Here is a 13,472-nt window from a genome sequence, read left to right on the forward strand (position 1 = left end):
GGAGCGGGAATGAGTATCACTACAAGTACCCAGATGCTTCCGAGCAATTAGGTACCAAAACCCCTCCTAAACCAAGACATTGGCAGAACTGGGAATAGCAGCAATTCCCCCAACAACGCCTGTAGCTACAGAGAAAGTCCAGCAGAAGGAGAAAGGAAAAGAGCCTTTACGTCAAGAAGCTCAAAACCCGAGGCAGTCTCGATTCAATCACCCGATTGGGAGAGACAAACCGGGAAATGCAAGCTCTCCGCCCCATTTTGACATCATGGCGCAGTTAGCCAATATCCCGGCTAGGATAACCCTATGACATCATGGCGCAGTTAGCCAATATCCCGGCTAGGATAACCCTATACGAGTTATTGCGTCTGTCCAAAGATACAAGGAAAGCATTACAAGAGGCCTTGAGCGATTCTGAAGCTTTTCTACCTCGAATCAAGCCATCTCCTGAAGGACCAGAGCCGTCAGCTCAGCATTGCAATCTCGCGGCGCAACATTTTCCATGCATCTCTTTCACCAAGGAAGACATGCAGACGAAGAACTCGAAGCATGATCGGCCTTTGTATTTCACAGGGCACATTGGCTCCAGCACAGTCAACCGGATCCAAGTTGATCCGGGTTCTGCTGTTAGCATCATGCCATTCCGATTGATGCATCATCTCGGAATCCCGACAAGCAAATTAGCCTCCACTGGCACTACGATTTACGGATTTAACACCAGCGGGTCTAGACCCTTGGGGAAGATTCGAATCAAATGCCAGATCGGGGATTTAAAATCAGAAGTTACTTGCTATGTAATTGATGCAGAAACATCCTATAACTTACTGTTGGGTCGACCTTGGATCCACGGTAACCTTATAGTTCCGTCAACTCTGCATTAATGCCTCAAGTACGTGGACTCAAATAATGAAGTCAAGACGGTGGTCGCGGATAAGCAACCGTTTAAGGGATTGGAAAACTATTTCACCGATTCCCTTCTATACGGCGCTGAATCCGATACTGAATCACCGGCCCAAGGAACGGACAGCGGAGATGAAGCTGATACCGAAACTAGGTTTGATTATGATGGTGGTTTTGTACTTAATGACATTGTACCCATTGTAATCAATCTTGATGATGAAGAATCATCGGAGAATAGTTGTAATTGGCAACTTGCCGAAGAACTATCAATAAACGATGATTTAGAGTATTCGATGTGTCTTGATAATGTCACTAAAAAGCTTTATGATAACCCTGATTTGTACATGCCTCTTCAATCATTTTGCATGACGAAAAAGCAGGTACAAGATCCATGCGGAGCGACGCTTGTCATCCCCGCGGGAAAATGGAGTGGAAAAGAAGTCGTCTACGGCAAAGGAAAAGAAGCTCCGATACCTGATCACTTCGTAGAAGAAGAAGACGATGAAGATAAACCTGCCCCTCATCTATTCAGATATGACGCAAAAGCGCGCGATATGATGGAAAAGTATGGGTATGACTTCACACTCGGAGAAGGTCTTTTCTTTGGTCGAGGCCCACGAGTTCCACCTCGAATGGCCTATGTACCGAAGGGAAAACCCGACGATTATTATCGCTATAAAAGAGGTCTCGGCTACGTCTCCTCGTCCGACGACGAATGTTGCTGGCAAATCATTGATCAGATCGCTAACAAGGCTAGAAACGGGTACTCTTCCGACTCTTCGGCTGGGGGTTCCGACACTAGCCTTGGCGAGACGTTCAAAAGGTTGATGTCAAATATGGTCACGGTCGATCCTACCGCAATAGAGGAAGACGACCAGATGCCAACATGGGAAGATCCTTGGGTTCACCACCTAAACATGCAGTATGGTGATAGGTTCGAGCAAAGAGAGCCTCCTACCGAAGATCAAGTACTCCAGGTGAATATGGGAACTGAGGAAAATCCTAAACCGATATTCATTAGCGATAGTCTTCTACCCGATGAGAAAGAAGAGTTAATCTCTCTTATCAAGGAGTACATTGACGTGTTCGCCTGGAATTATGAAGACATGCCAGGACTCGACCCGAACGTAGCAGTACATCGTCTCAATATCAAGATGGATGCCAAACCAGTCAAACAACAACAAAGACGGTTTCGTCCGCAAATGATGGAGGCGATCGAATCCGAGGTCAAGAAGCTTATTGACTCGGGCTTCGTTCGAGAGGAGCAACATCCAGAATGGCTAGCCAATATTGTCCCAGTCCTTAAGAAGAACGGGAAAGTCAGGATTTGTATCGACTTTCGGGATCTCAACACTGCTTGCCCAAAAGATGATTTTCCCCTCCCCATCACGGATGTCATCATCGACAATACGTGTGGGTTCGAGAGGATGTCTTTCATGGATGGTTTCTCTGGTTATAACCAGATAAAGATGCATCCGGATGATGAAAAGCACACCGCATTCAGAACGCCCCTCGGTGTCTTCTGTTACACAGTTATGCCCTTCGGCTTAAAGAACGCAGGTGCTACATATCAACGAGCTATGTCAAAGATCTTTCAGGATCATCTCCGAAAGACTGTTGAATGCTACGTAGATGATCTGGTCGTGAAAAGTCGTGATAAAAAGGATCACATCAAAGACTTAAAGACCATGTTCGACTTAATGCGAGCCCATCAGTTGAAGATGAATCCTACCAAGTCTTTCCTCGGAATGTCGAGTGGAAAATTCCTGGGATTCGTCGTCACCACCAAAGGTATCCACATCGATCCTGATAAGGTAAAGGCGATCAATGAATTACAACCTCCGAGAAACCTCAGGGAGCTCAGAGGATTGCAGGGGCGATTGGCTTATATCCGTCGGTTCATTTCGAACCTCTCAGGAAAATGCCAGCCATTCTCCAAGCTCGCAAAGAAGGGCGTATCATTTGTATGGGATGAAGCTTGTCAGAAAGCATTCGAGAGCATTAAAGAATATCTCTCAAAACCTCCCGTACTCGTTGCACCGAAATCGGGCAAACCGTTCTTGATTTATGTCAAGGCGACGAGCCATTCATTAAGTGCATTGCTTGCACAAGATGACGATAACGGTCACGAGCAGGCAGTGTATTACTTGAGCCGAACCATGGTGGGCGCCGAGTCTCGATATCCTATGATTGAGAGGGAATGCCTCGCCTTGGTGTTCGCCATTCAGAAGATGCGACATTATCTGGTCGGGCAGACCATTTACGTCATCTCTAAAGTTAATCCGGTTCGAGTATTCATGACTCAACCCGCTTCCATGAGCTGGCGGTTAGCAAAATGGGCCTTACTCTTGTCCCAATACGACTTGCATTTCAAGCAACAGAAGTCGGTCAAAGGACAGGCCATATGCGATCTCCTCGCAGCTAATCCAACTACGGATCCTGCCGAGATATACGACGACCTACCTGATGAAACCCACGAGGTCAACGCAACTTCACACCAACAAGTGTGGCGTTTATACTTCGATGGCGCCTCTCGAGCAGCTCTTGTCACAGATACTCCTGGACGTTCTAAGGTCTCCTCCGGGGTTGGAGTGGTCTTAGTTTCCCCAGGAAAACACGTGATGCCCCGAGCCTATTCATTAACCAAGCCATGTTCAAATAATGTGGCAGAGTATAATGCACTGATTATTGGACTCAACTTCGCTAAGGAGCTGGGGGTTGAGTATCTCGAAGCCTTCGGCGATTCTCAACTAATAGTCAAGCAAGTCCAAGGAGAATATGAAGTCCGAAGTCAGGATTTAATTCCATACCATAAGATGGCAGTGGAGATAGCGGAATCATTTGAAGGATTCTTCATCGAACATATTCCACGGCTACAGAATACCTATGCAGATGCGTTGGCCGCATTGGCCGTGTCACTAGCGCAGCCTCCCGAAACAGAGCAGTTTGTTACGGTAAGAACTCACCAACTCCTAGTGCCGCTTTACAGTGAAGATGCCGAGGAAGAAGAAGTTCAAGAGGTACACGCTACTCAAATCGAGTTCGAACCACGAGATTGGCGTTTCCCCATCATCGACTACGTCTTGCATGGAATCTTGCCAGAAGATGTGAAGGAAAGAGAGTCAATCCGGCGAAGAGCACCCAGATTCTACTACAATACAGAGAATCGAACGCTATACCGCAGGGGGTACGATGGGCTGATATTGCGTTGCCTATCAACCAAAGAAGCCCAAGAAGTGCTTAGAGAGGCACATGAAGGGGAGTGTGGCGCGCACGAGCCTGGCCCCAAGCTTTATGATCGCATCAGAAGAATGGGATATTTCTGGCCTCACATGATGAGCGAAGCAATCACATATGCCCGGAAGTGTCATGCGTGTCAAGTACATGCGAATTATATGCACCAACCTCCGGAGCATCTGCATCCCTCGGTAACATCTTGGCCGTTCGAGACTTGGGGAATGGACATTGTTGGTCCTATAAATCCCCCTTCGATCAAAGGCGACCGGTTCATCCTGGCGATTACCGATTACTTCTCCAAATGGGCTGAAGCAATTCCACTCAGAGAAGTTAAGACGAGCAACGTCATTGGATTCATCAAGCACCACATCATTTACAGGCATGGTGTTCCAAGACGAATCATACATGACAATGGTCCTCAGTTTGTCAGCAACGCCTTCATAAGGTTCTGCGAAAAATTCAAAATTCAGGACATCTCATCAACGGCTTATAATCCCACAGCAAATGGATTAGCTGAAGCCTTCAACAAGACTATCATAAAACTTTTGTCAAAGCTTGTGAAAAGTAACAAGCGAGATTGGGATGACAAGCTCGGTGCAGCACTATGGGCCTATCGTACCACGGTACGTACACCAACCGGTGCAACCCCGTATTCATTAGTATATGGATGTGAAGCCGTTCTCCCTTTGGAAGTTCAAATTCCATCTCTTCGGATCGCCCTTACAACCCAAATGACGACCGAAGAACAGCATCAAAAGCGCCTCGAAGAACTCGAGATGCTCGATGAAAAGCGCCTGGAGGCTCAACAGCATATCGAGTTCTACCAAGCCAGAATTTCTCGAGCCTTCGACAAAAAGGTTCGACAAAGGAGTTTTAAGGAAGGGGATTTGGTCTTAACTGAAAGACATCCTATGAACCTGAGCTCCAAGAAGAAGGGCAAGTTCGAGCCCAAATGGGAAGGACCGTTCGTAGTAGAAACAGTCTACTCAAACGGCGCCTATCGCCTAGTCACCAAAGATGGTGATCGGCTGATGATGCCAATAAATGGCAAATTCCTGAAGAGGTACTATCCTTAGCACCTTTCAGAAGGAGCTGATGTATCGGGAAGTTCCCGGAAGAATACCACATTGGGGTATTCTTAGGGATAACCTGGTCGGTATAAGAGAGATGAACAAGAAGTCCACATTCGAACCCCGAATGTTCTAGTTTGTCAGACTCTAACCCTCATCAGATGAGATCCAATCATTCGAGGGATTAATTTTCCCTCACAAAACTTTCATTGGTGTTCGATTACTCATAGTCTTCGCCACACATTCCTCACTCGGTCAAACCTTACGACAGTTAGGACCAAAGCCAAAGTCCCCTCTCGATTCCTTCAACGAACGAGAGGTCCACAAATCGGGCGGTCAAACTTTCACGTAGTTGTGATCGTTCCAAATTTCCCACTTGGTCAAACCTTACGACAGTTAGGACCAAAGCCAAAGTCCCCTCTCGATTCCTTCAATGAACGAGAGGTCCACTTTCAAACTCCCGAATGACCAAACCTTACGACAGTTAGGGTCATCTCGAACCCTCGCTTAGTCACAACTTACCCTGGTCGAGACTAAGACCGAGTCATCTTTTGTTCAAATGACCAAACCTTACGACAGTTAGGGTCGTTTGAACTTTCCGATTCTCGGAGTGGAGATCCCACTTCTAGTTTCATCCTGCGGATTCTGGAGGTGGAGATCCCACCTCGAGTTTCCCTCTTTTGCTGGAGATAGAATATAAAATTCTTCCTCTCCAGTTCTGAAGATAGAATATAAAATTCTTCCTCTTCAGAGTCAAATGACCAAACCTTACGACAGTTAGGGTCGTTTGAGCCTTTCGGATTCTGGGGGTGTGCCACCTCGAGTTTCCTTTCCAGCTGAAGATAGAATATAAAATTCTTCCTCTTCAGAGTCAAATGACCAAACCTTACGACAGTTAGGGTCGTTTGAGCCTTTCGGATTCTGGGGGTGTGCCACCTCGAGTTTCCTTTCCACCGGGAGATAGAATATAAAATTCTTCCTCTCCTCGGACCTTTCCGATGCTCGGAGTGGCGACCCCACTCCCAGTTCATCATTCCGGGTGCTCGGAGTGGAGATCCCATTCCCAGTTCATCCTTCCAGATACTGGGGGTGGGGAATCCCACCTCAAGTTTCCTTTCCAGCGGGAGATAGAATATAAAATTCTTCCTCTCCTCGGACCTTTCCGATGCTCGGAGTGGCGACCCCACTCCCAGTTCATCATTCCGGGTGCTCGGAGTGGAGATCCCATTCCCAGTTCATCCTTCCAGATACTGGGGGTGGGGAATCCCACCTCAAGTTTCCTTTCCAGCGGGAGATAGAATATAAAATTCTTCCTCTCCTATTTTGACACAACTTTCAACTTCCAATCCGCGCACTTGGTGCGTGGGGAATTTTATCCCGAATCCTAAGTAGGGATAAGTCAACACCTAACACGTGTTGCCGGGTAGCCTATTCCCGTAACAAGGGCAAAGTCTACGTATTCGAAGTCGTAGCAGCAAGTCTAAGGGAGTTCATTCCTTTAGCACAACGTTACATACGGAACGGATTTCGATAATCCGCATGCTAGCCCGATTCAAACGGTGATCGGTAAAGGCACATCAAACCCGTTGAAGGCTGGGGGTTTGCCAAAAACCCCAAAGTCAACGCCTAACACGCGTTGCCGGGTAGTCTATTCCCGTGAGAAAGACGAAGCCTATGTATTCAAGATCATAGCACAAAGCCTCAGAGAGTTTACTCTCTCAGCACAACGTTACATGCGGAACGGATTTCGACAATCCGCATGCTAGCCCGATTCAAACGGTAATCGGTAAAGGCACCTCAAACCCGTTGATGGCTGGGGGTTTGCCAAAAATCCCATAAATCTGTCATTCGGAAGAGATACAGAGAAAACACAAAAGAAGCAAATGCGGATTTTCTATTAATAAATCAAGTCAAAAGCATACAACAAAAGCTCGTTAGTCCGAAGGCAACCGACGGCTAAGAATATGAGACTCTAAACCAGAGAGCCTGTCCATATAGTCCTGCTCGAACTCCGCCTGCAGGCTAGCTCGGACAGAATCTTCGGAACTGTTGAGAACCTCTGCGGCTTCGTGTCGTAGCTTCATCAACCCCTCCTGCACTGATCCCAGCCTGTCGAGTGTCCATTCACGAGAACGCTCCAACCCAACCAGTTCCTCAGAAATGGTAGCGGCAGATTCTTCGGCGCGTTCCAAGGCCTCCTTCAGTCTAGCTATCTCTGCACGAGTGGAATCTAAGGAGCTCACTAACTCAGCTCTGCTGGTGTCTTTCCTCGCCAGAGAGGCCATCAGCTGCTCGACAGTGCGCTCACGTGATCGAAGCTCGCTGCCAACGGAAGATCGCAGTTCATGCCACTGCGTCAACCTATCCTCCACCTGAGAAGATGCAAAAGAGGGAGCTCCACCAGCCTTCAACTCCCTCAGCTCTCGAATCTCTGACTCCAGGGCAGCGAAATCAGCTGTAAAGGAATCGGCCAAATCCGGATATCCCTCTTCCCTCATCATCATCATGTGACGGGAGAAGGAACGCCTGAACTGATCAAAAGAAGACCCTCTGTGCAGAAGCTTATCAATCACGCCGTTATAAAAGGCAGTAAAGAAGCCGAGGTCAGTGCGGAAGACATCCCCATCTGGATTGGTATCGGCCAAGAGAGCATGGACCTGCTCATATAGAGACGGTCGAGAACCTGCAAGCAGCAGTATGGGAGGTCAAGAAACTATTAAATACAATCGAAAAGACCCTAAGGGAAATTCGAGGTATACCTATACCGGCGGAAATCCCCTCGGGTTGGGGTTCGACAGGCTCCGAAGTAACGACAGGAATGCTCATGGAAGGTATATCAACCCTCGTGGGCAAGTCAGTCGTATTAGGCGAAGGCGGGAAAACACCCGAAGCTATAGCAGAATCAGGTACAGCGCCTGGTCATATAGTTGCACTTCTTTATTAGTCAAAATGGAGACTGAGACAAGCAAAGAAGAGAGGAAATTGGATATATACCTGTGGATGAATCACTCTCAAAGAGTGGTCTCACAGTCCCGGTGGGAGCTTGTTCAGCTAACATATCGGCTAACAGTCCAGAGTCAGGTCTCGGGAAGACCGGTGCAGGAACATATCCCTGCTCTTCGAAATCTGCAATAGGGGAGGCCCCATCCCCGTCTGGCCCTTCTGTCGCAACACCTGCAGCACCGGATGTAGGTATATCTGAAAATGAACCGGTGGGATCAACACCATCTGCCTGCCCAAGATCGATGTTCAGATCAATGCCCAGGGAGCCATCACGAAGGGCGTCGCACACCTGCTGCATGAAGCAGTCCATGTTGTCAGCCCCAGAGAATACCGGACCTGGTGGAAGCTCGCCCTCCTCGAAGAACCCTGAATTATGAAACAGGATCAGGGATCCCGGAAGGTAAATCATCTTAAAGCAATAAAAGTGGGTACAACAAAATGTTACCTTCCTCCCCGTCGGCAAAGCCTCCTGAATCTACCCCATGGGAGCGCTGATCAACATGAGGTTTATGGGCAATCTTTTTCCTTTTCGAAGGATCACCCCTCATAGAACCAACGGGGCGGTCATGCGAAGTTTGGCCACCAAACTTGGATTTCGCACGACGGGAAGCGAGCGACCCATGGTCGTCGGCTACCCCACCTGAAACAACAAGAATCATCTCATGAACCAGATCTTTCGCCAATACCAATTGAAGTCGAGAAAGAGGATCAAAGAGCATGACAAACCTGTATCAAGTTCTGCTTGGTCGGTATCTATATCTGCATACTCCCCTTCGGGAATTCCGGTGGACTTCTTCCTCTGTCTCTGAGCAGGCTCAGCCCTGCGAGCAGCCATCATAGCAGATTGAACCAAGTGATCGGATTCTAGTTCCGAAAGACTCCTCACACTTATGGATTCATCGGCAGAGAGGAACCATTTACAGCTGAGGAAGGTAATCATCGGCTTGCGTTTATAGGAGGGAAGAGCAAACTGAGCCCCGGTGCAGCCAACCATGGTCCATAACCACGCCCGTACGCCGTCAACGAGTCCTCCCTCAACACGCAAACTACGACTCGGATTCCCAACGTATAGTTGGTCATAGCCAAACTGACGTGCGAAACGGCAGGGAAGGTAAGGCTCTATGTGGCAGCGGTCCTTCACCCGGAGAACAAGATACCCGACTCGGATGTTCACCAACCAGCGGAAACAACCGACGTCGAGAGCAGTCCGGTTAGTTCGGGGTTTCTCCATATCAGTCAACTCCTCGCCATAACGTCCCGAAAAGCGAGGGAAGCATTTGAAGAACTCCCAGTTCCTGCGAACTCGAAGTTCTTTTTGTACATCTTCAAATTTCTTCCCAACCCATCTACTCTCCTCCAACAGCTGTAGGAAAGGAACGGGAACATCAACGGCGCTGGGCGCCGACATCAAGTCCGGACGGTGAAGAACGAACCACGCCATCAAATAAGCGTAGGGCAGCTCAACCTTCGGGCAGGTAAGCTCAGTCGAGGGTTTAGAACCCACTTGGGTAAGAACACGAACTACACCCCTAAGCCCGCAATGGATGCTGGCAACCATCGCTGGAAGCAGAGAAAGCTCCCTCCCATAAGCTAGCTGGACCGCAGGGAAGAGCACCTCGAGGGGTAGAGCGTCTGAAGACTGATATGGAACAACACACTTCTTCAGCCAAAGAGCAAGGTAGCCAGCTAACAGAGACCGAGGATCGATAGACTTCTGGGCATGATAGAGGAACGATCGAAACTTAGTCCCGGCCGGAAAAGCCCCCTCGGCACTAGCAATGGTATAAGAATGAGTTTCATTCTTCTCCATCAGCTCATTAATAGCGGCAGGGGTCAAAACGCCTAACTCATGTATGGACTCCTCGGAATCATCCTCCAAGTTAGGAAACAGGTAAACAGCAAACTGCTTCAAGCTGATCTTCCTCTTCGTCTTCGCTGGAGGAGAACTCTGGAGCAAACAGGTGTGATAATGACAGGTGAGGTCCCAGAGAGTGTCATACACATCGGGAGTATCCTTCTTCAAACACTCCAACTGTTGGTTAGAAGGGAAGTATTCCTGATACGGGCAATCTCCCATCGAAAGCCCGGAAACCTGGTGCATCTCATGAAGAGCCAACCCTAGCTCTCCGCCACTGGTCAAGAAGGTATTACTATCAGGCATATATGTCTCGAGCAATGCCAAGAAGTGACGGCAGCTAACGGGAAGTCCATACATAGTAGCCCGTATGGGCGTATATAATCCACTACCCTTCAAGTCTCTCTCCCAGCGTCCCAGAACATAACTGGTCAAACGGGTCCACCATCCCTTAGCCAGTGAGGAAGCCCAACCATAACATCGGTAATCCAGTCGAGGTAATTGTCTTCCCAGATGAGCTAAACGATTCCTCACGGTGAGAGCGGCCGCCGATACCTCGCCTGGAGGTGCAGTGTCAAGACCCATGATCCCGGGTCGAAGGCCACAAATGGATTGATACCCCAGAGAACCGGGACTCTTGTGATGAGAAATGTATCCGCACTGAACGTGTGTAACAGCATTGGTAAGAGGCCAGGACATCTGTCGCCCCACAGCCTGTTTCTCCAAGTCAGTAAAAGAGCACTGGCGAGGAATAGAGGGGATATATAAAAGAGCTCCCTCGTCAAGGGTAAGCCAGTGCTCCTCAGCAAGAGTCAGCGCGGCAGGATCTTCGGTGCGATCCCCGAATAGAAAACCCGGCTTCTTTAAAGCTTCAGTAGAAGTGGCGTCTGCGGTGAGAGGAGCATCGGTGATAAGTTGGCGTAAACAGTGACGCCCTCCATCCTTTATCAAGCGACAGAACTCGTCTGAGCGATCTCTGTCGAACTGCGGAAGGGGATCGATGATCTGCCTGGCAGAAGCCGAAGAAAACACTTCCCTACTACAACCGGTAGGGGCATGATGAGGGAGACTACCCCCGGGAAACTCAACTGCAACAAAGCAAAGATGGAGTCAGAAAATCCATGTCATAAACGCAAGACGAGATTATTCGATTTCGAGTGCCCTACACCGGGAGAACGGTATGCGTCATCACGTAGACACCGTGATAACATATACCGACCTATAAGGTGTAAGGCAACACGAGATCGCCCCAATATAACCGAGGACTTGAATTGGCTAAGCAAAGCAAGTCCGAAACCTTAACCCCCGCGGGAGGGGTATCGGTTCTTCCGTCATGACCCGCGAGAGGTCAATCCGGGATAAAAGAAAAAAATATATATAAGATTCTTACCCCCAAAGCAAGAGGTCACTGGAGATGATGTCGTAGGAGCCTCCTCCACGCCATGCTGCGAGCAAGGGTGACTCCCGGAAAGACGAGACCGACGGGGAGACATCGTGAATCTGCAATGAAGAGCAGTACATCAGGTACGATATATATACACGAAATATCGGAAGAAGGGAAATTAAGCACTTGGACTCGAAATCCTAATAACAAATAGGATTTTGTAGTTAAAGTCTAATTAAGCCTACGAATTTCGTGCACGCGAAACGATAATCGTCATTTCGCGGAAAATTTTGGTGAAATACCCAAAATACCCCTCGTGCTCAAGGCCAAATTCAGGTCAAGGACACGTATGACTCGGGTTATGGTCATCATACTTGATCATCGAACATCCCGGTACCCTATAATTTTGATCAAATTTTGCAAATAAGCCCTTTTGCAGAATTTGGTCAATTTTACATAAAAGTCCCTCCATGAACTTTTGGTTTTGCATCCATATGCTTTTACCAAAAATTCGATCAAGGGTCGGGGGTTTAAACTTCTTGGATTTCAGCCCCAAATTCGTGGCTCTTTTGACAATAAGCCCCTCCAAATATTTAGGGACTGTTTTGCAAATAAACCCCTCAAACAGTTCTTTAACCCTCTTACACAAAGCACCCCCATTTCTTGAAGAAACAAACACGAACCCAAGCCTCCCAAATTTCAGTTCATGTTTGCATAAGAGCCCCCAAAATTTCAGACCCACGAATTTTGCAAATAAACCCCTATAGTTTCGGTTTTTGCAATAAAACCCCCCAAATGCTTATTTCATCCATAAACCCTTATCTATTACAAGCATAAAGACATGATCTTTGCAAGAAAATAAGGGGTTTGTGAAGAAAAACTTACCAAGTCAAAGGAGTTTTCCTTCGGGCTCGGAAATGGAGGCCAAGACCCTCGTTTGAAAGAGGAGAAGATTCCGGCAAATGGGTACCCGTCAAAATCCCGAATCTTTTAAGGGATTGAAGGGTTCTCAAGAGCAAATCAATGGAGGAAAGAGGGGGAGGAAGAAGAAAGAAAACCGAAAATGGGGGGAAAGAATTCGGTTTTGGGGGTGGGGTTCTCTCTTGAAATTCAAAATAAAGGAGGGGGGGACCATGCACAAGAGGCCAAAAAAAGGAACAAGACAAAACTAGGGGAGAAACACCCCTAGGGGTGTCTCGGCATTGCCGAGACACCCCCAAGGGTGTCTCGGCATTGCCGAGGCACCCCGGGGTGCTTCGCCCGGGTTTCAACCCCCTACGCGATGTTTTGATCCCCCGAGATATTTTCCGGTACCCGGAATTGTTTTCCATATCCACGATGTTTCCACAAACATTGGTTTTCTCCGCCGACGGTTGAAAAATATGGATGAGTCCCACAAGTCAACCTACGCGGTTCAAAACCCTAAGGTGGACGCCGGTCAACGCGTAACCTTAGGTCAACGCCGGACAACGCGTTGCGTCAAAAATCAACACGTGGCGACGAAAATCAACACGTGATGACAAGAGCCAACCCACGCGGTTCAAAACCCTAAGGTGGACGCCGGTCAACGCGTAACCTTAGGTCAACGCCGGACAACGCGTTGCGTCAAAAGTCAACACGTGGCGACGAAAATCAACACGTGATGACAAGAGCCAACCTACGCGGTTCAAAACCCTAAGGTGGACGCCGGTCAACGCGTAACCTTAGGTCAACGCCGGACAGCGCGTTGCGACAAAAGTCAACACGTGACGACGAAAGTCAACACGTGACGACAAAAGCCAACCTACGCGGTTCAAAACCCTAAGGTGGACGCCGGTCAACGCGTAACCTTAGGTCAACGCCGGACAGCGCGTTGCGACAAAAGTCAACACGTGACGACGAAAGTCAACACGTGACGACAAAAGCCAACCTACGCGGTTCAAAACCCTAAGGTGGACGCCGGTCAACGCGTAACCTTAGGTCAACGCCGGACAGCGCGTTGCGACAAAAGTCAACACGTGACGACGAAAGTCAACACGTGACGACA

The 13,472-nt window shown here is 48.4% G+C and overlaps 1 protein-coding gene across 1 annotated transcript; it reads right to left on the minus strand.

The window, feature by feature from the left end:
* LOC109824782 lies at positions 7,075 to 12,428 on the minus strand. The gene is made up of 7 exons (XM_020391424.1): positions 12,332 to 12,428; positions 11,453 to 11,562; positions 8,934 to 11,150; positions 8,653 to 8,847; positions 8,199 to 8,573; positions 7,964 to 8,119; positions 7,075 to 7,887 (listed from the first exon to the last, which is right to left on the minus strand). The coding sequence occupies exons 2-7, from the start codon at positions 11,553 to 11,555 to the stop codon at positions 7,139 to 7,141; spliced, it is 3,795 nt and encodes a 1,264-aa protein (XP_020247013.1). The 5' UTR covers positions 11,556 to 11,562; positions 12,332 to 12,428; the 3' UTR covers positions 7,075 to 7,138.

This window comes from Asparagus officinalis, chromosome 9 (genome assembly GCF_001876935.1).
Source record: "Asparagus officinalis chromosome 9, Aspof.V1, whole genome shotgun sequence".
Lineage (NCBI taxonomy): Eukaryota > Viridiplantae > Streptophyta > Magnoliopsida > Asparagales > Asparagaceae > Asparagus > Asparagus officinalis.